The sequence below is a fragment of the Podarcis filfolensis genome (assembly GCF_964270895.1).
Source record: "Podarcis filfolensis genome assembly, chromosome: 1".
NCBI classification, from domain to species: Eukaryota; Metazoa; Chordata; class Lepidosauria; order Squamata; family Lacertidae; genus Podarcis; species Podarcis filfolensis.
Window position 1 is genome coordinate 51,646,080 of NC_139604.1, and position 27,731 is coordinate 51,673,810.

General features: G+C 44.0%; 2 protein-coding genes and 1 long non-coding RNA gene across 8 annotated transcripts in view; 2 read left to right on the forward strand and 1 right to left on the reverse strand.

The window, feature by feature from the left end:
* Nucleotides 1-17,714, forward strand: part of CFAP65 (cilia and flagella associated protein 65) — a 54,977-nt gene extending 37,263 nt beyond the window's left edge. For 4 of the 5 annotated variants that reach the window (XM_083624475.1, XM_083624474.1, XM_083624473.1 and 1 more), the window contains exons 24-33: nt 4,348-4,506; nt 6,225-6,368; nt 6,560-6,676; nt 7,253-7,390; nt 9,123-9,185; nt 10,901-11,115; nt 12,062-12,220; nt 13,452-13,742; nt 14,818-14,955; nt 16,011-17,714. In XM_083624475.1, coding sequence (XP_083480601.1) covers nt 4,348-4,506; nt 6,225-6,368; nt 6,560-6,676; nt 7,253-7,390; nt 9,123-9,185; nt 10,901-11,115; nt 12,062-12,220; nt 13,452-13,742; nt 14,818-14,955; nt 16,011-16,137 — 1,551 coding nt within the window. In that variant the 3' untranslated portion in view covers nt 16,138-17,714. The remainder of the gene's footprint in view (nt 1-4,347; nt 4,507-6,224; nt 6,369-6,559; nt 6,677-7,252; nt 7,391-9,122; nt 9,186-10,900; nt 11,116-12,061; nt 12,221-13,451; nt 13,743-14,817; nt 14,956-16,010) is intronic. The other variant, XR_014550918.1, reaches the window with a different exon arrangement.
* Nucleotides 12,227-26,951, reverse strand: LOC310767693. Of its 2 annotated transcripts, XR_014551020.1 has the most exons (7): nt 26,571-26,951; nt 22,448-22,560; nt 20,991-21,134; nt 18,763-18,817; nt 17,564-17,630; nt 14,028-14,090; nt 12,227-12,750 (listed from the first exon to the last, which is right to left on the reverse strand). It is a non-coding gene; the product is annotated as an uncharacterized lncRNA (long non-coding RNA). The 2 variants fall into 2 exon arrangements; XR_014551021.1 differs by lacking the exons at nt 22,448-22,560; nt 26,571-26,951 and adding an exon at nt 22,321-22,405.
* The window catches only part of CRYBA2 (crystallin beta A2), a 31,520-nt gene continuing 30,260 nt past the window's right edge, over nt 26,472-27,731 (forward strand). The window contains exon 1 of the mRNA XM_083624844.1: nt 26,472-26,476. The gene's annotated coding sequence lies outside the window, so the exon portion shown is untranslated. The remainder of the gene's footprint in view (nt 26,477-27,731) is intronic.

Sequence of the window (27,731 nt, forward strand, 5' to 3'; positions counted from 1 at the left end):
TCTCAGAACTTGTTTTACCCCTTTCCAGGCATTTAGTGTGGGTTTTGAGACCAATCTACTTAATATGCCTACTGCATAGCTAATATCAGGTCTGGACCACTGTGCTAGATACAATAAACTTCCAATTACAGAATGATATACATCAGGATGTTCAAATTCAGGACTCTCATCTGTATGAAGTGTTTTTATGAAACCTGGATCCATAGGCACCACTGCGCCTTTGCAATCCTGCATCCTGTATGTAGTCAGTAGTTGTTTAACTTTGTTCTGCTGACTAATTAGGCAGCTGCCATCTTGGGCCCAGCACACTTCCAACCCTAGATATGTCCTAACCGGGCCTCTGAGAGTATCCTTGAGCCACTAAACAAGCTTTGTATTTGTACTCTCCTGTCACCAGAGGTTTAAGTTTGTACACCCACCTGCAGCCTACAATCTTTGCCCCCTCAGGCGCTGCTACTGGTGTAAAAACCTTGTGCTCATTCAGAGAGGACATCTCTTCCTCCATTGCCTGCTTCCAGAGCTCTGCCTCCTCTTTTGGTAACTTTAACACCTCCTGAAAACTCTTGGGCTCTGCAATTACACTAAACACATTCGCAGTATCTGGAGAAAAACGCACCGGAGGCACTCCTTTGTTTTGTCTTTTAGATCTTCTGGGAGAAAATTTTTCTTCTGACCCACTTTCCTCCTCAGAACTACGACCTCTCTTTTGTTGCTTAGCAACTGGTCTCTGGCTAATTCCACTTTCTTGAGAGCTCTTATCTGAACTTTCCTCCCCCTCAGACTCTGATTCTCTATGTTTACCTTCAGAGTCATGAAGCTCCTGGGAAGGTTCAATCCAAACCTCAGTATTGGCATGTAGTCTCTCCCAGCCACTATGTTCACAAAAAGTGGCATTCCTGGAGATCACAATGCCATTTGTCCCTTCAGCAAAGCGGAAACCTTTTCCCAGCTCCTGGTAACCCACAAACACTAACTGTTTGGTCCTAGGATCTCCCTTCTTTCTCATTTGTTTTGGAATTAATACCCAGGCTTTTGATCCAAACACATGCAAATGGTCAATTTTGGGTTTTTTCTGAAACAATTTAAAGTACGGAGTTGTACCTATTGTTTGATGAAAGAGCCTATTTTGGAGATAACACACGGTGAGCATGCTCTCCCCCCAATAAGACATGGGCAAATCAGCATCATCAAGCATGGCAAACATCATGTCTTGTAAAGATCTGTTTTTTCGCTCTGCAACGCCATTCTCCGCTGGGGAAAAAGCGTTCGTTTTTCTATGCCCAATGCCACGCTTTTGTAACCAATCTCTAAAAGCATTTGACATAAATTCGCCACCTCTGTCCGTCTGAATCCTTCTGAGTTTAATGGACAGAAATCTTTCCACAGATGCCACCCAGCTTTTAAACTTAGTGAACACGTCACCCTTATTCTTCATGGGATAAACCCAAGAGTAACGCGTGGCGTCATCCACAATTGTTAATGAAAAACGCGATCCACCCCTGCTTACAGCAAATGGACCAATTATGTCCATGTGAACCAGCTGTAGCGGTGACTCACTAACTCTGTCACTTCTGGGGTAAGAGACTCTGTGGGTTTTAACCTTTTTACAAACATTACAATCAAGGTACTTGTTACAACTCTTTAAATTACCCCCATCAGCCAATTCAGACATTTTTAGTATACTTTTCCAGCCAGCATGCCCCATTTTCCTATGCAATAAGTGCACACAGTTGTCATGTATAGCTTTGTTATTCACTGCAGGCTGAGATTTACTGACTACTGCTGCAACTTGAGATCCTGCTTTAAGCCAAAACAAGCCTCCCTCTGACTTAGCAGTGCCTAAAGTCTCACCAGCCTTCTTAATAATGCAACTGTCTCCTTCAAAATACACTTTAAACCCAGCTTTTAGCAAACAATCTACAGACATCAGATTGCTCCTTAATGAAGGCACATAAAGTACATTTTGCAGGCATTCATGAAGACAAGGAACAAAAACTGCACCCCCCGAAATAACTTCGGAAGTACTTCCGTCTGCTAGAGCCACCTGGCTGCGCTGTGCTGAGTTCTTGGAAACAAACAATTCATCTGAATTTACGATGTGCCGAGACGCTCCCGAATCGACCACCCAGACAGCTTGTTTCTCATCAGCAATCTTGACCTCGGCGGTCACCAGCTGAGCCGACTGATTTCGTTTGAAGAATTTCTTTTTACGCTGCTGCTGCTGCTGATCTCGTCTCTGCTCCTGCACCGGCAACTGAGACTTGACCAACTCCGGACATTGTCGTTTTAGATGCGCTGAAGACCCACATCGGAAACAACGCCTAACAGCAAACGCAGACTCCTCACCGGCACGCTGCTCTTGCTTCACCCCTGGCACGGCATGAGAACTCCTTCCAAACCGCCCGCCTGTAGAAGCCTCTGCAGCAAACGACCTTTCTTGCCTCTTCTGCCATTCTTCAATCAAACGCCCAGTAACGTAACTGACTGATAAATCACGCTCCTGTATGCCTTCTAGAGACAAAACTAAATTATCCCAGCTTTCCGGGAGAGAACTCAAAATAATAGCCACCTTCTCCTGCTGGTCTAATGCACAGTCTCTTTCCTGTAGCGCAGCAAACTTTAACTGTAAACTGTGTAGGTGTTCCTGCATTGTAACCCCAGGCTGTAACATTGCCTTGTACAATGCCTTGCGAATGAACAGCTTGGAAACCGCTGTCTCACGCACATGGAGTTCTTTAAGTGCTTGCCACACACCTCTAGCTGTCTTGATTCCCCTCACATACGGCAACTGGGAATCTTCCAGCCCCAAGACAATTGTGGCCCTTGCTCTTTGGTCTTTATCGAGGTCTTCATCATCAGGCTTCGCAGGAAACTTACTCACCACTTGCCAGAGACGATCCCTCTGCAGCACTGCCTGCATGCGTTCCGACCACAGCAAGTAATTGGAGTCATTCAGACGCTCAAAAGCCATCTGAACTGGTTGTGAGGCCATCTTGAGAGCGATGTCCCTGGAACCCGGAACCAGCTACTCACGACCACCGAGAGAGAAAACTGGAACCACAGCACCCAGCACTCACACGCTGCAGCTGTTGTCCTTGTGTCCACTGCGTCACCAGCTCACCACAGTCAGGAACCAGCCAGTGTCCATCTGCTGCACCAACGGGAACAACAACTTCTGGAACTACTGGAACCAACACTGTTGATGCTGACACCACCACAACTCAGGCTGGCAGCACAATGCCCATAACCTCATGGAACTTTGAAGTGTCAGGCATAGCTCTAATGGCTTTAGCCCAAACGTAGCAGAGTTTTCCTGCACAGCGAAGAAGCTAGTTGAGGTGGAAATGACTAGTCAGCTAGACTCAGAATAACTATTTACAGGATTTATTAAAAGGAAAAATAAAACCAGCAGAGTTTCTGCATACAAAACAAAGCAAAATAAATCCTTTCTTTCTCTCTCTCTCTTAACCATACACAGCACTTCTACTCCTAACACACCCCTAACACACCAAACTGTGCTAGCGATCCCTAGATAACAGAGTTGAGTGCTGGTCGTTAACCAATCAGAGTAAGTAGTTTCTAGGTCAAACTGACCTTGGCTTTCTGCCAAGAGTAAATTGACACGGCCTTGAGTTAATTGTGTGAAGCCAGAATCTGTAAGTTTCCCATGAGAACCAATTAACAGAAACTGAACATTATCTGTGAAAATTATTGTCATATTTTCATTAGTTACAAAAGACTGCATTGTGACTGCTGGAAAAACATAGCTGCAAAGAAACACAACCTTGCAGAAAGATACATGGAGATTAACAAATGAGAAACAACTGGGCAGTCATTGTCCAAGGCCACAATGGTGCAGGAAAGCCCTAAAAGTGGGGAGAAACTATTGGTTCGTGTGCACAGTGGCTTATCAAAAACACTAAAATTGATTAAAATGGCTCTGAACCATGCACAACCAGGGCTTAATTTGCAGAATTCAATTCAGAATCTGTTTCAGCGGTCATCTTTGGCATGTGTAAAATAATAGAAAAGAGTATCATTGAGCATGTAAAAAGCACACTTGCCTTCCTAGGACAGAGATTGTGAGCCTTATGAGCTCTGTTTTTAGATTTGAACTACCAACTGAAATCTGATTGGAACATTTCCCAGCAAAAGGTAACAGGCCTATTTTGCTTCTGTCTCTCCTTGCTTTGCTAACCCCCTTGGGCTCTGACATGAACATCCTTTCCCTGATTTAACTCGCAAGATAGCTGCTGTACTCCAACAAAGCTGTTTTTGACTCTTATTGAACACGAGTAAAACCAGAGCCCTTCCAGTCGCAGCTTTGTGTTTCGTTTTTCTGCCTAGGTAGAGGTACCTATCCACATCCTTGAAGGGGACTCTGCTCTGATTACCTTCCAAGGCATAGGCTTCGATCCACACGTTATGGGTGAATCAGCACAATTCGACAAAGTGGTTTGTGCTGCGACAACACCAGGTTCTGCCAAATTAACAGTGCCTGGCCTGGTAAGTATCAAAGGATGGTGTGCTTCTAGCATGGAAGAACGTTGGAGGGCATAGAACAGAGATTTCAAATTGTATGAGCCCTTGGCACCGCAAGAGCTATACTTCTCTGTATAGTCCTGTTTCCTCTTGAGTAATGTGTTGTGTGATCCTCCTCTCACCCAAACAGCAATGGCTATCTTTGTGCAATTGGTTAATTTAAACCAGGCCTATGCAATTTGTGGTCCACGAACCACAAAATCAGTGTTGTTTTTTCTTCAAGAACCAGGCATGCAATAGTAGTCTCCTATCATACTGCAGATGTTTCTGGGTTTGCATGTTTTGAAGAACTTCTTTATGTTGTGATATGAACCAGCAGTTTTTTACTGGATAAACCATCTGTTCAATTTGCCCTGTGCTGTTGTCTTGCCAACATGCATTCAGATTACAAGAGCCTCAGTAATGCAATTTTAATTCCACTTCTGTGGCCTATTTTGTTTGCGATTTCTTATTAATTTTCTGGTGCTGTTTGATTTGCTTTGTTTTAAAATGTTAGCCTCCTTGATCAACTATGATATGCCCACAAGTAAGGATGAGTAGCGCTAGGCTTTGCAAAACCCAGATTGTTGACCACTGCAAGAAAGTAACGTGCAAATGAGTCATTGCTTTTTGAGAATTGAATGCTGCTTGTTCAGTCATCTCTGGGATGACACACGATGCTCCTTTGGTAGAATTTTATGGCCAGCTTCAGATTTTGCAAGTGTGGTGTGATGGCTGCAAAAACCAAACCAAACAATTCAGTATTATTGAAAGATTCATGCCACTGCTGCAACATTTGTAAATGGAAGCCACAGGGGTTGATTGGGATTGCATGACAGAATTCAAATGCCAGAGCCAGCAGCTGCAGCAGCGTGCAGCGCTGATGCAGGGATATAGCATGCTGCCCAACCAATCTCCACAGTTGCTACTTATAAATTTTATAACTATGGTGCGGAGGCCTTACCATGTAGAGCCTTTTACCAACGTTGAAACAGGCGAAGTCAGTCTAATGTGACTATATAGTATGATCCGTTATATATTCAACAGTAAGGAGGTTCTGCATGTGACACCTGAAACATTATTTGAAAGCTCACATGCTCTTTCTCCAGTGAGGCTTAAGCTTTCTCTGAAAATATATTCATCATGGATGCAGTGGTGGTGATGGATGAGTAGAGCCATCTCTTTTTGGCCAAAGCAGGAAGTGGGGCACAGGTGGCATGTGTTGCTACCACCATGACTTTCTCCTTCCCTTTGGGTAGAAAAGAACTGGGAGAGGGGGGAGAACTGGATGAGCACAGAAGGTTGTCCCCTTGAAGTAGCTGGGGTTTTGACCTATATTTGTGTGTTAACTAAGAATTCTAAATCTTACTGAGATGTTGGTGGGAGGTTTTTGAGATCCCGGTTAACCCTTTGCTTCAGCTACACTAGGAGTCTTTTCACAATCCTCCCATACGGATGCCTCCTACTAGGAAAGCATTGTTGTAATTGGATCACATCTGTAGCTGAGAGTTTTGTGAAACAGGCTGCTACCACTAATCTGTATTTTTTTAGACATGTTTCATGCATATAGTGCTGCTTAAATGTCTGCCACTGGTAGCACTGTGCTAGCTTCCTTTCACGGGGAGGGGTGGGTGGGGAAGGGGGAGACAAGAGATCCCATCTTGTTAGGATAGGGGATCACCCTCTGTTTATTCTCTTTGCAGACGGTGTACTTATCTCATCCCCGGATTTGTTTTGGCAACATCCCAGTCTACAGTAAATGCAGCCGACTCTTTTTTCTCAACAATGCCACCGAGAATGAGGCCATTGTTTTTTCTTGGCACACTGGGACTTCCAATTCCATGGTGGTGAGCTTCATCTGTCTGATTGCTCTTGGTTCCCTTTGGCAGTGTTGTGGCCTCTCCCACTGTGATGCTGGAGTACTGAAAGCCACATACCCTCCTTTCCTAATGGTTAGAAGCCATAGCCCTGAAAACATTCTGGTGGGGATCCATTATGAACTGCTAATGCTTCTGACAACCACTTTCTTTGTTTCAAGGTAATGGACATTATTCCAGAGACTGGAGTTGTGCAGGCTGGGGAGAGCGTCTCATTTGTTCTCACACTGTATGCTGGTGAAATTCCATGCTTCTACAACATAGATTTGATATGTGAGGTGAGGATTAGTGTGTACTTTAGATCATCACTTCTTTGAACACCAAAACCCAAGGATGTTGCTAGATTACTGAAATATACTCGACTCCTATTACATTACCTACTCCTATAGTACCACTGTTGCATATCACCTAGAAACTTATTGTATGAGGTGACAAATACATACAACAAATGAGGATGCTGTTGAGCAAGCATGGCTCAATTTCCCCCCTCATAATTTCTCAGGGTGCTGCAGTTGAGGTTCGTCCTCGGTCCAAACACTTGTAGTTGCTGCTCTGCAACCACCTTGTTCCCTCTTTGATTGTGTGTTAACTAAGAATTCTAAATCTTACTGAGATGTTGGTGGGAGGTTTTTGAGATCCCGGTTAACCCTTTGCTTTGATTGGTTGGACAAGTTATTGTTTCCACACATTTGGTGTATAAGGTCAGAAAATAAAGTCAGAGTTTTGCTAGAGATTCATACTTAGAAGACAATATGTCTATAGGCAGAGCAGGTTTTTCATCATCTCAGAGTACTGAAGTAGCAGGAGTGCAAACTTGCAGAATGCTGAGTTAATCATAGGTTTGTCCCCTGTAGATTTTTACCCAGCACCCACTCGATCAGTATGAGAAAGAGCTGCAAGAATGGGAAGCTGAGAAGGCACGCCAGGCTGTGGAGTTCACCATCACAGAGAAAGACCTGGATACACAGAAGAACCTAAAACAGTTTCCAGTGGTAAGCTGGCCTCCAGAGAGGGAGATTTTAGCACTGAAAAAAGAACAGTACAGCTTCTTTGGATGGGTTTTCTGTTCAAAGTGACACCTGCATCACATGATTCTATTGGTGTTTCGCAAGCACATGTAGGGCACAAAGTGACTTAAGTGAAGATATGCATCTTTGTAGTGGTGGACTGGTCAGGCACAAATGAGACTTGGGTCCCACAATTGAGAAAGCTATGTGAGTGTTCAGACTTTACACATATGTATTTTCAGCCATCTTCTGGTTGTTTTCCCACATATAGTTTCCAAATGTAAATCGGGGGGAGACTAAAGTTTAAGAACCTATTAGCAACTGAGCTGCTTTCTGTGGGGCAAGCCCAAGACATTGCAGCACTTGAGGTGGAAAATCCAAGCGGCATCCTCCTCAAATTAATTAACCCAGGACACAAGCCTCCAGGAAGTTCTCCTGCACAAACCTAATTAACGACTGTTCATTTCAGTGAAACTTGCACAGGAGAAATTCCAGGCGAATTGTCCCCGTGCATTAGATCTGCCTGCTTCACACTCATAAAAACTCATCTTCTTTGCATTCATGTCAGATGCAATGCTCTGCAAATTTCCTCTTCTGATGATAGCACTTGTCAGGATTCCTGCATTGGCACCTGTCCTCATCTATCTACATATGCTAATTTGCATGTTGAAAATAAAGCCAGGATGTTTAGGGCCCCTCCAGACTACCTGTTTGTTGAGCATTCATCCTTATTTGCTTGCAGGGTGTTTATATGTGCTCCTGTTAGGCGCTTGTCCATCCCACATTTTCCCTTCACGTTGCAAATGACAAAAAGTCTGGGGTTTGTTAAGTGGATGTGTCGCTTTCATCCACTGTAATGGCACAAACCTAACATTCTGCTATGCACTTGATTCCCTCCCACAAAATACTGACATTCTGGAGGTGCCTTTTATATGGAGCACATTAAGGGAACAGAAAAAGAGGGGGGGACCAGTTCCATAACTGTTCTGCAGTTTTATGCAAACCGTGTCACGAGTTGGCAGATTTTCACAGAAGTTTACTAAATTCCTGCCATTCAGCACAGAAATTCAAGGCCATTTCACAAGTTACGTGAAGGCAAACTTGGATTTTTGGTTAGGATACACTCAGCAGGCAGCTGCAGCCAATTACAGCTCCCTGACTAGTGTACTTGTACATATTATACGAAAAGGCATGTTATAAAGCACAGCTATATGCCTTTTCAAAAATGCAGAGGAGTCTCAGGAGGCTGTTGTTGTGAGCAGAAGAGGAGCAAGGGAGAAAAGAGTTTTGAACCTTTTCTCTGTAGGCAATTTCCTCGAAATCTCTTACACACGTTGTTGTGATTGCTATGTTTTTAACTCTGAATTTTCATTCTGTTTGCAAATTGCAGGCTATTATTGCATTAGGGAAGGAAGGAAGGAAGGAAGGAAGGAAGGAAGGAAGGATTTCCCCCTATGTTGTTCCAGATTATCCATCTAGAACCTCACATGGGGCAAAGCAGTTTGAGAGAGAAAAAATGGCTGGTACAGAAAGGGTTAAACCCCTCTGCTCAAAACTGCACCTTCCTTTGGCTCTTTTACAGTAACAAACAAAATTGCCAGGGCTTTGTTATAAACATTTGCATATACTTTACTTTGCACCATTGAGTACCTTACTTTATGTCATTGTGTAACAGCATCATGGTTATGTTTACTATGATTTTCTTCCCTTTGTTTAGGGGGCTTCAAACTTGGCGTCAGCAAAGCTTTCTGCCACACATCCAGTGATCCGGAAATACAAGGTAATAAGTTGACTGTTACCTTCTCTGAAGTGGAATATGTTGAGATTTCTGAGAGTGACTGATAGGGCAGTGAACCAACGGGGCTCTTATTTCAGAGCTAGGATGCTTGATTAAGAATTTGGCATTTTGGTGGCAGAATGGAAGTGCCCACGCACACAGAATAATTGTGTGTTGCTATCAAAGCATTTGTTGGGTCTGTTTTGACTGTACAGCTTTTCTGTATTATTTGAAAAATGCTTTGCTGCAGGGTGGGTAGCAATCCAGTATGATGATCAGGAACAGTGCATTTTGGGGGCATATGGATTATCTAAAAACAAGAGCTAGTCCCCACCACTTTGATGTATGTGTCAGATTTCTGTCTGCCTTTCCACTAACACTGCATAGTCCATTTTAAATAATGATTTTGTAGTTGTGTCCCATTACTCCCTGCTCCCCAGTGGTTTAGGTGAGCTGCCTGCCTTTTAAAAATGTTTACTGAATTACCACTTTAAATGTTGATGTGATTCAAAATCTCTTCGCATTTTTTTAAAAAATGTATTGTTTGTGTGTGGGGTGGTGGTGGTTTAATTTGCAAAACTGCTCTGGGGAGGTATGGGATCAAAAGTTACCACTACCAGCCAATCAGTGCTGTGCAAAAACAGCTTCAGCTTCCAGCCTACAGAATCAGTTTTCCTTAAGACAGGAATAGTCATATAGTCTAACCACAATGTGGCAAGCAGGCTTCCTGGGCACAGCAACTACCGAGAAGGGTCATCTGGTGTTTTGGAGTGTGCTGTCATCAATATGCTGAGGACACATAGTTCTGTTTCTCTGCATGGTAAACCAGTGCCTGACTTTGGTAATGGGCTGGATAAGGGTGTTGGGGTGGTTCTTCTGTCCAGAGAAGCCGCCTGTCCCATGCTGTGGAACTGTGTTTCAGCAGTGATTTTGCAAGCATCCTTGCTTTTGACTTTCTGAGGCCTCTTGAAGACTACTTGGGCCAACAGACCATTGGAGCCATTTAATTTTGATTAGCCTTACTGATTATCTGTATTCTTGAATTTTTAATTTCATCTTTAAATGGTGTTTTATGTTTGAGCAGTATATACTACCTTGATATTTTGTGATATAGCAGCACAGAAAAAAAAATCAGAATATGTGATATATATGTGTGTGTATATATATATATATATATATATATATACACACACACACACACACACACACACACACACATATATATGTGTGTGTGTGTGTGTGTGTGTGTGTGTGTGTATATATATATTGAGTGGTGCTTGGACGGGAATCACAATTCTGCTGAAGGAGCAGGTTCTTAGCTTGAGGGTACATCTAAGTCCAGTACTGAGCCCCTAAGAATGGTGCGGTGAAGGTTCTGAGTAATTACTGTATTTTTTTATATATAGTCCATTCTTTTCTCCACACATTTGTGTTTGAGAGAGAGGCCTATGCACAGCCTAATTCATGGGAGAACCAAGATGAAGGCTGAAAATTGGAACTGTGTATAAAACAGAGAGAAACCCCAACCTCTCTTTTAAGCAGATTTGTTCTGGTGGTGGTGGTTGTTATTTAATCTGTATACTGCCCTTCATCCAAAAAGACAGGGTGGTTTACAACATACAAATACAAAATGGGAACACAAAATACACAGTGGTGGTTGGCTTTGGAGGGCTCCAACCCACTCATTAAAGAGTGCCTTTTAAAATCTACCCCAACAGACTCTTCCACCCATTAGAAACATCCATGTGCCTAACCCTCCTGCCAGCCGCAGCCAGAGGAAGCTCACGAGGAACAAAGATGCCAGCAGGTTGTGGGTGAAGCCGGAGCCCCCCAAGCCCTTCCTCATGCACTTGGGGGTTACAGCCAGGTCACACTCAACTGATGACTACCTGGTCAACTTCCCTAATGACCTGACCCAGCACTTCCTTTTCCGGTAAGGCCTTGCCCTGTCCTCAGGTCCCCAGGGGAGATGTTGGTTCTCTGTATATTCTCCTACAAGACAAAGAAATGAGATGCTGTTTGTTACAGGCATCCAAAATGGTTTCTTCAAAAAGCAATGGGTGGTATTCAATGCTGGTCTTACTCAGAGTAGACCTGGTGAAGTTAATGGACATTATTATTATTATTAATTTATATACAGTGGTACCTCGGGTTACATATGCTTCAGGTTACATACGCTTCAGGTTACAGACTCCGCTAACCCAGAAATAGTACCTCGGCTTAAGAACTTTGCTTCAGGATGAGAACAGAAATCACACGGCGGCAGCAGGAGGCCCCATTAGCTGACGTGGTGCTTCAGGTTAAGAATAGTTTCAGGTTAAGAATGGACCTCCAGAACGAATTAAGTTCTTAACCCGAGGTACCACTGTACTGTAATACTGATATGTCACGATGGCTTCTAAGTGGTTTACAACTATACTATCAATCCATAGTTAAAAGAGAGAACACTAAAACTTCCTTTATTAAAATATGTTTTTAAATTTTTTTTGTTATTGTATAACAATTAAAAAGTTAAAATAATAAAATCACAAGTTCAGTTCAGGGGAAGCTTGCTTTACAACATGACCAGCATATTAATTTCAACTGGTCTACACCATCTACTCTAGGTAGGACTTAGCTGAATACAACCCAATGCATAAGGAAATTGTGAATCTTGCGTAAATCTCACTCTTACGAAAGCTGCTTTACATGTTGTTTTTCTTAACATTTGTATGTTGGAATTGAGAAAAGCAGTGTGTGAGTCTGATTCCTTCCAATCCACTGCTGTGGATTGTGGGGAAATTTAACAAACTGAGCCAGAGGACAAAAATCTTGTTGGCTTGTTTCTAGAGACCCTGTGGTTCATGGCACTTTAATTCTCCTTGTTGTCCTCTTTCCAGCCAACTTAAGAAGACGACAATCAGAAGGAATACGCTGAGCAGGAGCAGAAGCAGGAGCAGGAGCAGGAGCAAGAGCGGATCTCCAAGTTTGATGGCCTTAGCAAGCTGCACGGAACAGGAGGCACAGCTAGTGACAGACATGCTGTCGACAGTGATCAAGTGGGTGGCTCCTCAACCAGAATCCTGCTGTTCAAAGGCAGAATATGCTTTCATAACAGTCTGCTCAGATGCATAGAATTGCAAGGCTAGGCGTTTGCATTTGTCACATTTGCCTTCTCTTCCTCCAAGGTGGTCAGCAATAGTGTACAGGAGTTATTACACTGTGCCCTCCCAGTAATCCCATGAGGTGGGGAAAGGCCATAGGGAATGGGTGTGGCAGGGTACATGCTTGGCATGCAAAAGGTCCCAAGTTCAATTCATGGCATCTCCCGGAAGGGCTGGGGAAAGACTCCTGTAGACTCTCCAACTCTGGAGAGCTGTTGCAAGTCAGTGTAGTCAATAATGAGCCACATGGGCTCTGGATAAGGCAGATTCCTATGCTCTTGCATGAATTAGGCTGAGACTTGGCATTATCCAAGGCAACGGAGTGAACCTCATGACTGAATGGAGATTTGAAAGTCAGGTCGTCCTGGTCCAAGTCCACTTCATTGTAGTGACTAAGTAACATGGAGGTAAATTAGTTCAAATTCCTGCAGGAAAGGGAAGATTTAATCAATTGTGGACATAGGATGATTATTATTATTATTATTATTTAATTTGTATACTGCCCTTCACCCAAAGATCTCAGGGTGGTTCACAACAGAAAAATACAAAATACATAAAACAAAGACAAACCAATAACCTCCCTCCCACAAACACATTAAAAAAGCTATCAAATGTTAACCAGCCAAGCACCTGGTTGAAGAGAAATGTTTTTGCCTAGTGCCAAAAAGTGAAGGGACCAGACAAGCCTCGCTAAGGAGAGCATTCCACAAATGGGGAGCCACCACAAAAAAGGCCCATTCTTGTGTTGCCACCCTCCAGACCTTTTATGAAGGAGGCACATGAAGAAGGGCCTCAAATGATGATCACAGGGTCGGGGTCAGTTCATATGGGGAGTGGGCAGTCTTTTGAGCTTTTGCATCTTTTGTTCTGCTTTCTTGCTGATAATTCACCATGACATCTCACTGCAGCCAATTTTACTAATTTAGTGTGATGTGGGGGAACCTATAATCAGGGAAGACTTCCAATACCTTCTTCCTACACGTATCCCTCCGGATGTATACCTGGATAGTCTCAAGGGGACGCTGGCTTTTCATATTCCCAGGGTTTGGGGGCAGAGGGCAACAGTGTGACAAAGGCAGCCAGCTCTGTCTTTCATTCCAAAGTGAATTCTCTCCTGACATTCTAGGGGGCTGCTGGAGGAAAGCCAGTTCCAGGAAGCAGTGATCAGAAGCCTAGCAGAGCCCACACCCTACTTCTGCCAGTTCTGGAGTGAGGAGTCAGCCAAACAGAAGCACAGCCCAGGTGGTACCTCTACAACACCAACTTCCCCAGAGTTTAGCCCTAAGTGTAGAGCAGAAGATGAAGATGCTGGAGGAGTACAAGAGAGATCTCCTACAGAAACTTCAGAAGCTCAAGAGAGTCTAAGTGTCATTATTCGCAAGGAACAATTCCGGGAGCAGAAAGAAACCATTATCAGGTGAGCCAAATTGAGGGGCATATCTAAGTAGGGGTTCTCAGCAAAATAGCTATATTCTGGTGACAATACTTAAGTAATGTGAAAGATGCACAGAACAATGGGCAGGATTCAACAATGTTTTTGAGCTAGTGTCCCGACTTAAAAAATATTTAAAAGAATGTCACTCATTCCATGTCCCTGCGGCTCACCTGTGTCCTTAAAATGCTAACTCTTGCCACAATATCCCAAATTTCAAAATATTGCAAAGCAACACACTTTAGGTTATATTCCGCACTATCAAAGTACCTGTTGCTATATCATGGGATGCATTTCTCTTCCTCAACAAAAGCCAAAAGCAGCCATTCATGTCTGTGGGAGAAAGTAAAGCAGCTATAATTGGAGACATTGAAGAGGTAGTGCAAAACTTGGCCTCATCCCTGATGTTGAGCCCATCAGTATCTGAGATGGAGGGATGGTTTTTTCCCTCCACTCCAGTATATTCTCTTTAGAAAGCAAAGGGACAAATACATTTCTATGGGAGAAAGAAATGAGACTGCAGTCTGGCACATACTTGAGCTAGGGACAAAATTTACTCCCTTCCCTGACAGGGCTGTTGCTTTTCTTTTGCCCATAGAAGTGAGCAACCCCTGACTTCTATGGACATCTAAGAGAAAAAGTAAATACAATCCATCACAGTGATGATCCTACTACTCTGAAGTTGAGAAGGATTCCAGTGTATTAGAGAGAAGCAATGAATCTGTGCCTAAGCTTCAGCCTAGAACCTCTCTTACATTTACTAGCCTGGTGTATGTGTGCTGGTACTTTCTGAGTCCCATCATAGACATTCAGTTCTATATATGGATTCATCTATTCATCTGTCCTGTCTGTGAACACACCCTTTCAATAAAACTGGTTTAGCTTTTTTTCATTCAGGCCAGTGTGCCTTTGGTTTGTTAGAACTTTGCCAACTTGTCAGCTATGCTATTAAAAAGGTAGCTAGTAGGGTGGGCACTATTCTGTAGTACCATTCTGTAAGCATGCTTGGAAACACCAACTTCCCTGGACAGGGAGAACTGAAATGCTCTTTTCTCTAAAGGTTGCCAGCATTTTCAAATCTGACTGAGATGGTGCTGGAAAACACCATCAGAAACGTTCTGGTGGAGGCCAGTCGTGGGGAGGTAGTGCTGACAGCACGACCCAGAATCATTGCACTCCCTACTGTTTTCTCCCAAAAGTGAGTAACGGGGTATGGAATAATAATAATAATAATAATAATAATAATAATAATAATAATAATAAATTATTTCATTTTTGTATGAGCCTAGAACAAAAGGATAGAAGAACTTGGTTGATGCCTATTTAGTAACTATGAAAGCTTAGTAGCAGAGGGTCATTTATGTCCTTGTGGTTGGAATGTTCGTCCCTCTTTTCTTTTGTATGTATTGGTTTTCTTTTTTGATTGTCTCACCTTGTGGTGTGATTGGCCTGCTCAGTGGCCACGGAATGGAAGCACAAAAGATGAGGAAAATGGGTATATGGTTGAAGTTAAAGGAGATGGTGAATAAAGGGAAAGATGGCTTGGAGGAGGAAGAGGTGGAGTGTGGTGAGTGCTGTGGGTGCTGTGGCCTCAGGTGCAATTTCGAAAGGGGTTAGGGTAGGCTACTTCCTTGGCTGTGGTGCTTGTCCAGGGGAGGAGAGCAAGTGAATGGCCAGTATTACTGCCACCCACCCTCCTTGGCTGTGGCACTCCTTGTGCCCAGTGGCAGCAGCTCTGCTGGTGGGTTACTTCTGACCCGGCAGCAGACAGCAGAAGTGTTGGTGGCAATGCTGGTGGTAATTATTCATTGGCCTTCTGTGTTCAAGACAGAACCCTCCTTGGTTGTGAGGCGCGTTATGCCTGGCTGCAGTAGCAGACATGACCCGGTGGTGGAGGGCAGGAAGAGAGTGGGCAGCAGCTTCCCTGGCACTGCCAGCATACACTCTGCTGCTGGCCAGAGGAGAATGGTAAGAGGTAAAAGCAGTAAGGAATCCACTAAGGTTAAGCCTGGAGAGGGGTGAATCAGTCAGAATAGAAGGTTTTCATGGTACCTGCTGCTACACAAGGAAATCAAGCAATAAGGTATGAGAAATGTGCCATTGGGATCCTGTTAGGTGCTATCTTCCCAAGGTCTCTAGCAAAGAACATGCCCAGCCATGCTCTTTTATAGTCAGAAACTGGACCTGGGGCTTTAGAATACTTTCTTTAGTATTATGAAGTTGTAAAAACTGAAATGAAGCTTTTTATTTCAGAACTATCAGTCCCATTGCTCCAATGCACAAACCGTCTCTGCTCCACCCCACCACAGCACCACTGACCTGTGCCTCCAGAGAGAACAAGGACTCTGAAGGGCAGCGGCACATCATCTTGCCCCCCTAGGGGCTTGGAGAACTCTGGTACCACACAAGTCCAGTATTCACATCTGGCTAGTCCCTGTAGGAGCCATGGTGCCACTGGAAAGCTGTTTTCTTGGAGGTGGGTCAAAGGAGAAGTGACTTGCAGAGAAAGCTATGTGACCCTACCCTATTCAATAATAGCACGGGATCTTTATCATGCAGCCTTCAAAATACAACTCTGGTTTGCACCAAAGCAGAAGTGGTTTCACTTGTGCCATGTGTGAGAGAGATTATTTTTTCAAATTAAGATGACTTTGTTTTCATCTTGGGAAGCCTCTTGAATTGTAAGTGTTCAACTTTCCCTCCACCAAGGGGCAGTGCAGTCTAGTTTGTCAGCGCTCCAGCCTCCGCAGAGGACAGCACAGGGTGCACTTTTCCTTGCTGCTACGATTCCTGCATAATGAAATCTGGCAACCAGATATGCAAGCCACAAAGCCTTTCTGAACACTACAAACCAAGATTAAAATAATACAAACTTGACGGAAAGCCAACTGGGGTGGCCTGAGCCTCAGCACGCAGCTGTTTAAGAAACAGGCCGTTTATGGAGAGACTCTTCATTCTGTCATTCCTTTTAAGTTTCCAGGAGTTAGAGGTCTGCAAACCTTGAAGGTGTTTTTTTTTTAAGGCTAGATCACCACACAAACATTTTCAGAATGCTATACATTGTCGGGCTTGAGCCACTGAGCTCTGAAGTTTTGTAACAGCAGAATGTTGCAGTTTCTAAACATCACCAAATATACTCTCCTAGCAGCTTGATTTGCCTCTTCCAAAGATCTCTTTTGAGTGTCCTGTTTTTGAATTTGCAGAGGTATCTATCCAAAATGTATTCTAACACACACAGGCATCTATGAAAACTGGAACAAAGAATTTGAAGTGTGAGAGGTAGCATGATCCTGTGTTCTCTGTTAAGCAGCAACCAGCCAGCCAGCAGACTGACAATAAACCAACGGGTACACCATTCACTGCAATGTCTTGTGTGCAAAAGCTTTACCTCATTATAGAATTATAAACTTTTCTGTGAATGGTGTGGACAGTAGTCTTGCCTTATCTCTTTAGGTTAATGTCATGACTATCATCCTTGAGCTACATCCCCCCCCCTTTTTTTTGACAATGCTGAATTGCCATTGTGCCTAACCCATCCATTTGCCAGAGCTGCCTTGTTCATTTTTAGCAAATATTTTAACTTATTTCACAATCTCCTCTCAAGGGCGCCTGGCCCCAATCATTGGGGTATGTGTGGTGGTCTAAATTCAGAATTTATTGAGAAAAGCAACCGCTCCCCCAATTTCCAAACATGCAATTTTAGGAGGAAGATATGGGTATGAACAGGGCATGTGCAAAGATTTCTGTAAGGTTGGTGAGAGCAAAAAATTAAATGAAACGTGACAGGGCATGATGTACAGACATACCTTCAGGATGACAAATTCCATGCAACCAAATATTGTGCTTCTGTTTCTGGAGCAGAGGTTCCTGTGACTAAAACAGCATGAGAAGAGTACTGAAAACAGTGGCTTGATTCAAACAGCAGTTTAGTTCAACAATAAACACTTTTGTTCCCTCCACACTGTCAGTACTCAAGTAGCTACTTCAGCAATATCTTCAACAACTCTCGCCATCACAGACTTCTCATGCCACCTTAGAAGGGGGACTTAACACTTGAGCCCATAAGCCTTTTAAAAACAAAGTATTTGTACTGCAGCTAATTTATTTCAGAAAGTCTGAATTGGCTTTAATTTGGCATATATAGGGCTGCTCTTTTTTCCTGGGTATCATTACCTATCTTCAAACCAGGGCAACAGCTCTATTAGCTACTTGGTAGTATTTAGGTGTCAAATGGAGACAGCCTAGGAAGAATCGCAAGAGAAAGAAAGCACAGGGGCAGCTATCTATCGTGGCTGGATTGGAAACACTTAGAGAGGATGCAGCCAAAACAGCCGTGTCCATGCTGCTTAGCAGCCTGGGAACAGCAGTATCTTCCCCGTTGCACAGGTGATGGCTGAAGCTTGGTGGAAAAGGTGGGCAGGGGTTGGTGCATTGCATGGAGAGCAGCCATGGGTTGCGTACACGTGAACTGGAATATGGTCTGATGTGATTAAATTATTGGGGAGGCTGGCTGCTCGAGGCCTCGCTGTTATTAGTAAAGCACCTCTGCTCTGTTCTTTAGCCTGCACATTGCTTCTCTTTTCTGTGAGCTGTTTTAGCTAGCTGCCTTGAGAGGGAGACTAACTAAACCCAAGAGAGAGCCCCAGAGCCAAGCTATGCCATAGCTTCATTATGTGATGGCAAGCAGCACCATGCTAGGCCCTCGAAAGGAAGCTGAGCATGGAGCCTCCAAGCAGTGGAGCTTCAGGGCCAAACGAACATGACAATAATTGTGTGAATGCAATTACTGTGCACTTCCCCCTCCTTATGTAAATAGCAGTCACAGTCTGAGGATCCTGTTAGATGTGGAGAGCAGTTTAACACTTTGCCTTCCTGCCACATTCCTGGTCCCAAAAATGCCTTTCTGAAGCTGCTTATTTGTATTTCAAGTGTAGAAACATCTCTCTCTCTCTCTTTTGTTTTTAAGCCTGGGTCAGCATCAAGGAAGCTGAAGAGTTAAACTCACCCCTCTCTCCCCACATGGTCCCATGGTTAAGCTTCTTCCTGGCTGATGTACATAACTGAAAAGAAAAGTGTACATTAATTGTAGTCATGTAATTAACATCTAGTTGGCAGTCAAGTTTAGCCCAGTGACTGTCTTGCTTACTCCCTTGCAGGATCACAAAAATAAACCAACTCATGTTTGAACCACAAAGTGCTATTCTATTGTAACAGCATAATGCTGAATAAGAAACAAATACGTGCTTTATGCAGCCAGGATCTGGTGCCTTGCCAGCAATCTAGCTTCCTGGAATTGCTGCTGGAATTGCTGTTTGCCATGAGATAGTTTCTCAGGGAGAAAAAAACCCTCGCCCAATCTGGGGGGAAAGGGTATTAGCTAGACACCAACCTTTGCTCCTGTGCCTTTAACATAAGTTTGAACAGATGTTGGTTGTGAAAATGATTGCCTTTCTACCTTGACAAGCTGCTTCTACACATCACACATCAAGCAACAGTTAAAAAGCACAAGAGCAGGCTAGGTTGAATGTGTTTGTATTTGGTCAGCTGGCAACCCCACAAGCCATGATGCAATCACTGTAGGCAATCCGACTCCCAGCCTTGACTATCTATTCTACCTTATTCACTCCTCCCCACCCCCTCTGGGAAAACACACCTTTCTTAGTTTGTCTATTATCTCCCCACCCCGTGCAACACTGCTTTTAGTTCTCATTTGCCCTTTAGTATCCCCTAGACACCCAAGCTTCATTCATTTTTTATTCTGTATTCTAAAGAGCATTATATATTGTCAGTGGCTCTTCATTGTTGAAATAATTGTGACTGGACATACAAAAACACAGAATTATAAAAATACTTCTGTTCAAATGTACTGAGAGGGGAAACAACTTGCTCATTTGTATGAACCATGTTTCATACGTTTCCAAGCACAATTCAAAGTGTTGGTGCTGACCTTTAAAGCCCTAAACGGCCTTGGTCCTGTATACCTGAAGGAGCGTCTCCACCCCCAACGTTCAGCCCGGACACTGAGATCCAGCGCCGAGGGCCTTCTGGCGGTTCCCTCATTGCGAGAAGTGAGTTTACAGGGAACCAGACAGAGGGCCTTCTCGGTAGTGGCGCCCGCCCTGTGGAACACCACCCCCTTCAGATGTGAAGGAAATAAGCAGTTATCCTATCTTTAAAAGACATCTGAAGGCAGCCCTGTTTAGGGAAGTTTTTAATATTTAATGCTGTACTGTTTTTAACACTTGATTGGGAGCCGCCCAGAGTGGCTGGGGAAACTCAGCCAGATGGGCGGGGTATAAATTATTGTTATTATTATTATTACCACAGGCCTGTAAACAGAACAATCCAATGCATGTCTACTTAGAAGTAAGTCCCTCTGAGTTCAGTGGAACTTGCTCTCAGGTAAGTGTGTATAGGATCATAGCCTAAATGTGTAAAGGTTTATCAATACACAAATTATCTCCTGATAAATTGATTCTGGATATATGGTTAAAAAATCAAGATTATGAGGATGAGGTTTTAAATATGTATTATGTAGAAGAGATAAAACACCATGATAAAAATTTAAGGTTTTAGGATTCACAGAGTCTAATTGTTAGTTCCATTCTGCTTTGTCTTGTACAAAATTTATGTAATGGGGAACAATGACAGGAACATGCACTGATACGAAGACAAACCCCTATTTGCTTTTGTTTTCTACTCTCTTCTACTATTAAAAGACTAACAATGTAAAGAAATTTTGGAAGATTATAGTCTAATATCCTGTGAATTGCTATATAAAAGGGTGTGAAATCTCTTCATAGCTCCAAAAGAAGATGGATTTTGCATCTATCTCAGTTGCAGGGCTAGATTGTGACCTGCATAATTTCAGTCTCCAGTTTATATTGTGCAATCTGGATTCCAGCTTGCAAAATATGTTGCAGCTTTTGTAGGATCATAATTCACAAAATGTGGGAGCGTGTTGAGAAAGAAAAAGATTAACCAACATATATGGAGCATCTTTCATAACTTCATGCAACAATTTTGAACGTATCTAACATATGAGGTGAGGTGTTTAGCCAACAATCTTCCACTGTTTTCATACACTTCCTAAAATTTACAGTAACATTTAGTTCATTTTAACTGTTGCTTTCACATAGTGCACATTCCTGCTTGGTTTTCCATCAGTGGTTATGCCCACCAGAAGCCCAGACCCTTTGCACAATTGAATATCCTTTTCCTCCCCATACATACTGTTTCTCAAAGAGTAGCCTTTTGTCCATCGTTGGTCCTCTTGTTAAAGGGGTGTGTACAGAAATCCAGGTTTTTTTGGCAAATCACCCCACCCTGGAGCGTTTTGATTGTGGAACACAGTTGTCCTTCCTTTACACTTAGGCTCTGCAACAGGGAAAACCGGTTTTACCAGTACACAGACTTCTTGTTGCTGGCAAATCTCCTACCCTCACTCTATAAGCAATATTTTTTTATTAATTTAAGTGTGTTCTTGTGTAATCGTCATGGGCACATATGCCTATGACATCACTTATGACAATCAACCCCCCAAGCAATTGTAATGAATTTTAAAGGGTTAGATCCTCATTCCTGATTTCAATGGAAAATGACTATCCGTATTCCCTGGTGCCCTGCTGGTTCCCCAGATTCAAAACCCATCTTTCCCTCTCTACACTGGAACACGCCCCCCCCCTTTGTTTAAAGCAGTGATGGCCAAACTTGGCCCTCCAGCTGTTTTGGGACTACAACTCCCATCAGCCCTAGCTAACAGGACCAGTGGTCAGGGATGATGGGAATTGTAGCCCCAAAACAGCTGTTTGGCCATCAATGGTTTAAAGGAACAAACATTTATAATCAGTAGGGCTATAGTTCTTGCTACAAGACCCATTCGAACAGATGCACAAAGTTAACTGGCAGAGAGCATCATGAAGAATGTTGGTCCTTTAAAAAAGTAATTCCACACTCAATGACTGAACATGCATGCCCAGCCAGGGACCCTCTGTTTTCTAACACATAGTAGCATCATTTAACCAGTTAGGGTCACTGATTAATGTCCTGCTTCCTAAATTATACTGTGTGTGGATTCTGATCTGAATTATAACTGATGCTATCCCACTGTCATTCTTGATGCTAGTGACATGTTTTAAAATGATATCCATATCAATACATATGTGTTATATATAAAAGAGTTATCTTCATTTTTTAAAAAACAAACTTCAAAATAATATTTATTTCAATTCATAGTCTTGCTTTTAACAATGAATGGGACAAGACAACCTGGTGAATTTTGACATTAGATGGACAACACACACTTATTTCATTTTACCACAAAATGTCTTGCCAAATCTTTGTCCAAGGTCAGAATGCTAAAAATCAATGATGATATCCATATCTTATGAGGACATTGCCATCTTGGATATCATTCTGCATGTACAGTACAGCTACTGCACATTTCTATCTAAGATGACAACTCAGGCACAAAGACGTATTTGAGAGGCAAATTTCACCAGGAGCAGCTCTTTCCAGCACCACCAGGTACAAGCAGGGGGTACAATAGTTGTGCATTTCCCACCTGACAGCCTTTGGGGGGGATCTTTGGGCCAGGTGTGATCCTCAGACCTGTTAAACATTTAACACCTGCTGTATCTCTCCATTGTTGGTCTGAAAAAGAAAAAGAACAAAAGCAGTGGATGGATCACCTGTTGGCAGGCTGTTCTTTGCAGGCTTGATGATGATGCTTTCCTTCAGGCAACTGGTGCGTAAGGGTCCGGTTTTGTTGGCTAGGACAGGGTGTCATTCTATGGCATCCTTGCTATAAGTGGGGGTGGGGGAATGGGGAAGAACATCAGTAAAACAAGATGGAACATCATACTGGAGAATGCCTGGGCTGCTTTAATAAATCTTTTGAGAACATGGTACGTCCCCTGGTATATAACAAAAAAACAGGTAAATTGTTTGGGGAAAGGAAAATGGCCATTAGAATGTCCTGTATTGTTCATGACAGTTCCAACAAAATGCATTGCAGTGGCCGCTGGCTGGTCCCTTCAGGAAAATAAGGCCCTGTCTTCTGTTAGCCCACCTGCCTATCTTTTTACTTAGAACCATTCCAGAGGGTGACACTGACTGCCAGTGTTGTCCTTGAAGAACTCAGCAGGGAGAAAGAAGGGGACAAAACAAGAATTAGTTGGCTCTGCTTACCATTGTCTCTTGTTCCACCTACTGTTTGGGCTCACTGCCTTCCGCCCCAGTAGTTGCACTGTAACAAAGTAAACCAGAGCTTTCCAAACTGTGTGGCGCAACACATTAGTGTGTCAGCTGCAGTGTGTAGTAGTGTCATGCAAATGCCCCCCATGCTTTTATAAGGTAGTTTAACCTCCAGTTTGCAAGTAAAACTGAGTTACTGTGTCACAAAATGATGCATGTCTAAAAAGTGTGTCACCAACATGGAATGTTTGGAAAGCTCTGAAGTAAATGATCACCTTTCTGTCTATGATTTGAAAATCAGGGATTTATAAGAGACCGTGACGTTTTATGCAGGCGCCTTATATTGAATTTATGGCTCAATTTATGTTTTGTATAATTATGTAGAAAAGAAACACCCACCTGGATTTCTACTGATACTGGTCCCACCAATGCTGCTGGTGTTACTGCACACATTAAATTGCTAGCACAAATTGAGTCCCCTCAAAAGTGAAACTAACATGCCACTTAAGGCAAGAAAATTGAGTGAGAATGTCTCTAAAATATGTAGGAAAAAACCCATTGTATGGTGTTAGGTATGTCACTAATCTCTTTGTCCTTAAGATTTCCAGCTGCAAAATGGGAGCAAGAGTAATATCACACATTCGTCTTGAAATCAAGTAACATTGTAAAGCATTGTCCACCCTGTAAGTGTTATCTAAATAAGAAAAACCACACAATGTCAAGTCATCCTGGAAAAAGGGCAAAATTCAATGAAAAATTAACCTCTGAATTCCTACCGATCTTTTTCACACACCCCCAATTGCTTTCCTTCTTATACTTACAGCCTACAGGCACTTCTGGCTGTCACACATACACTACAATAACAATCAAGAATCTTGTGGCATTTGAAAGAATAACAAATTATGACATAAGCTTTTCATGGACATCAGATGCACCTACACTCTGCTATAGTGATCATAAAGTCTACAACAAAGGCTGCGCCCTTCTGTTTTATGGGACTGCTGGCACATGGAAATTTCAGTTTCATTTCTGACAGGCTACTCTAAATGATGTACAAGTCCGCTCCAACCTTATAATTTCATTGCTGGCATAGCATAAAAGGGGAGAACTAGGCATTATGCAAAACACAGGAATGCCTCTTAAGGCCAGAGGTCCCACGATGTGGATCAAGGGGTGTGTGTGTGAATGCACAGTATGATGGTATCATTACTAAATATTACAGGGGAAAGGAACTCCAGATGTGGCAGCTGGAGAACTGGGGCAGCAGTTCTGTGCTTTGGATAAATTCTAGTTTTGCCTGGAGAGACTCCATTCAGTCTGGGTCTTGGGATACAGAGCCCCTAGCAACATTGACTGCAGGCTGCCTTAGAGCCCTAGGGCCTTAACTACCAACACTGTTTTAGGGCAGGGGTCAGCAACCTAAGGCCCATGGGCCGGAAGCGTCCTGTAGAGGTCATTTGACCAGCCCATGAGCTGCCTCTGAACCGAGCTGCAACCTCACGTACTGTGCTAAACCGGCGCAGCACCTCACTTCCGCGGCGCTGAAAATCGCATCTGCACAGATGCAGATGCTGAAAAACGCATATGTGCAGGCGCATATGCCGGAAATCGTGGGGGCACACGCTCATTCGCGGGTGTGCAATCCAGCCCACAGAGGGATCTCCGTAGGACCAATCTGGCTCAGATAAGATAAACCTTGCTGACCCCTGTTTTAGGGGGTGTTTTTTTAAAAAAACTAAAATACTGTTTCGTTAGATGACATCCATTAACTCAGTTTGGGAGTATAGTTTAATCCCTGCAACATGGAACCAGAAATGCATTCCCAGAACAGGCAACGCACACACTAGCTTTAATGTTTCCTTTCAGTCACATAAAGCTGCCTTAACTACTAGAACTCAACACTCTCTTCCAGGTCCCTGGCTCAGATAGCTAACAGAAATCGCATTCTCATGGCCTTTTTGGTTTCCATACAGAGAACTCTGTCCCACTGACTTCAGCTGCGGTTCTGCCAATGCTGATGTTGTTTACAGAAGACCAAGGGGAGAGGGATCCCAAGGAGAGAAGACTTTTGTCCAAGCGGAATGACTGTAGATGTGTAGTTACAGATAGGTAGCCGTGTTGGTCTTCGTGTGTATCTGAAGAAGTGTGCATGCACACGAAAGCTCATACCAAGAACCAACTTAGTTGGTCTTTAAGGTGCTACTGGAAGGAAAAAAATTTTTTTGTTTTGACTATGGCAGACCAACACGGCTACCTATCTGTAACTGGAACTATGGAAGGCACCACATTGAGCCGCATGAAATGGAAGTCCATCAACTGTGTATCTGAAGAAGTGTGCATGCACACGAAAGCTCATACCAAGAACTAACTTAGTTGGTCTTTAAGGTGCTACTGGAAGGAAAAAAATTTTTTTGTTTTGTAGATGTGTAGTACAGGTTCAAATCTGCTCAGCATGTGTCCATCAGCATGAAATCACTGGGTGGACCTTCAGGAAGTACACCTCTCACCTTGGTGCCCAATATGTAAAATGGGAGGAATATATCATAGCAAAATGAAAACTGTAAAAAGCACTTTAATATAATTAAAGGGACTAGGCAAACAATACAAAGACTGAATCTTGTTGTCCAGCAGAAGCCCAAGCATACAGTCACCTCCCAAGCTCCAGTACATTGTGTGCAGTTCTTTTGCTCGGCCGTCTCCAAACTGTGCGTAATGTACGCATGTGTGTGCGTGTATAAACACCACGCTGAGTTACATTCAGTTTGTGGCTTTCTCCAGCCTCTCACTCCTCAATAGTGCACTCAAGGTACTCTTCCCACTTAGGCCTGATTTGAATTTGCTGGCCTCTGCCTGGCACAAATGGGCAACCTAGCTTCCCTCTGGTTTGCCTTCCAGGGCCAGCGGTGTGACAAAGGGAACTCTGCACAGCCTCCTCTCCTGTTCTCCCTCCCAAACCTGCACATTCAAGCCCGATTCTCCTTGGCACCTGCCAATCCCCTTGCACCTGAACCAGGATGTGGACGTTTTACACGTCCCTCCCTCGGCCATGCCCATCCCCTCCTTCCTCCCTTCTCCTCCTGTGTTCCCAGCAGTGCCATACACCTGCCCGGGACTGCGCTCCCTCCCTCCCCCCTCCCCACGCTGCCCGCCCTGGGGCAGCGAAGTGAGAGAGGCAGGTGGGCGGAAAGCGACAGCTGGTGTTGTTCCAGGGAAGGTTTAATGAGCATTGCCTTCCTTCCCTCCCCCTCTCTGCTCTTTGTGCAGCGAGTTGCCCGGGCTGCTGGCTCTAATCAACCCCATTAGCAAGGGCTCTGGTGCTAATCTGGGGGGCTCCTGATGCCCCCCTCTCCCCCCACCCCGCATGCCTGGCTTGCCTTCCTGCCCTGCTGTGTCAATATTTGCCCTGAGCAAATGCAGAGCCCATGACAGGTGTGCAGGGGAGACGGCACTCTCCTGGTGACAACCCAGCCCTCGGGCTCCTCCATGCAGCCCCCCACGCCCTGGCCCCCCTTGCTGCCTGCCAAGCCAGAGCTATTTTTATCAGGCCTATAAAAGCGACCGCAGGGCCAGCATCACCCTCATTTTCCACTTGCTCGGCTGGGAAGGTGAGTCCCTCACCTGGAGCTGCCAACGTGTCACTGGAGCCAGGTGAGATGTTCCCAGGCTATTGCTCAGCAATGCGGGGGGGGGGGATGGGCGCTGGGAAGAGGAGACTGGCGGCTGGAGGCTGCCCCAATGGGGGTTTGTTATGGGGGGCTCAACACCTCAAATGCACAGGGGCTTCTGCTGTGCCCCAGGACTATCCCAGGTACTTGGGGAAGTGGGTGGGAGAGAAAAGGGAACCTGCTGGGGCTTGCCTGATTCAGCACTGCACTTCTCTGCCTTCGATAATTTTGCCAATAAGAGAGAATTTAAGCATATGCAGCTTCTCCCATCAGGGTGGGAAGAGAAGTTAAGCTTGGCAAAATTCTCTCCTCTGTCATTATTTTTAATTGCTTACAGCAACGTGGCTACCCAGTGTGATTCATGAGTGAGAGGAAACGGAATCTGGAATTTCCCTTCTCCAGACAGCATTCGGTCCTACATTGTACTGTTGTAAAACGGTTGGCTATTAAAGGCAAAGAAAACCTATCCCGTACTAAATCCGAGGGTTTAGTTCTGTTTGCCTGCCAGACATGGCCCCTTTTCTTTAATTTGTTTATTGTTAAGTATTTTTTACTCCTGCCCCCATTTTTCTTTTATTTTGCCATTCCCTTCCACCATCCCTTTTCCTTTCCTTTCCTTTCCTTTCCCTTCCCTATAAGCTCTTTTTCTTCCACAGATACCTCGGAGTTCCCTTCCAGGTGATGCTCTGACTGGGATCCCCTGTGGCGGCTGGGGCATATTTCGTGGCAGAATGACATGGCAGGAATGGGCTCCTTCACACATCTCCAGTAGCCTGTCCCCAGGCGATTGCTGTGCTTGCCTCGCGTCGAGCCCCACGCACAAGACCTGACGTGAATGTTTTGTTCGTTCGGCTCGCGTTAGGCAGGTCCAGCCTATCTGCAAACACATGGCATGCCTGCGCAGTGGAAATGGGTGACATGCATGTAGCATACATACCTACATGCGCTGTGTGCTCACAGGGCATCATGTGCATCCTTAGAGCCTTGTACACCTGTGCCCTCCTATTGCTTCAATACCCAGCCTCTGCATCAAGTAAGCTACACTTGGCAATACAGCCTGTCCAGGAAAACAGCCATAGACAGCCTAGGCAACTTTATAGAAGGCTTGGCCTGG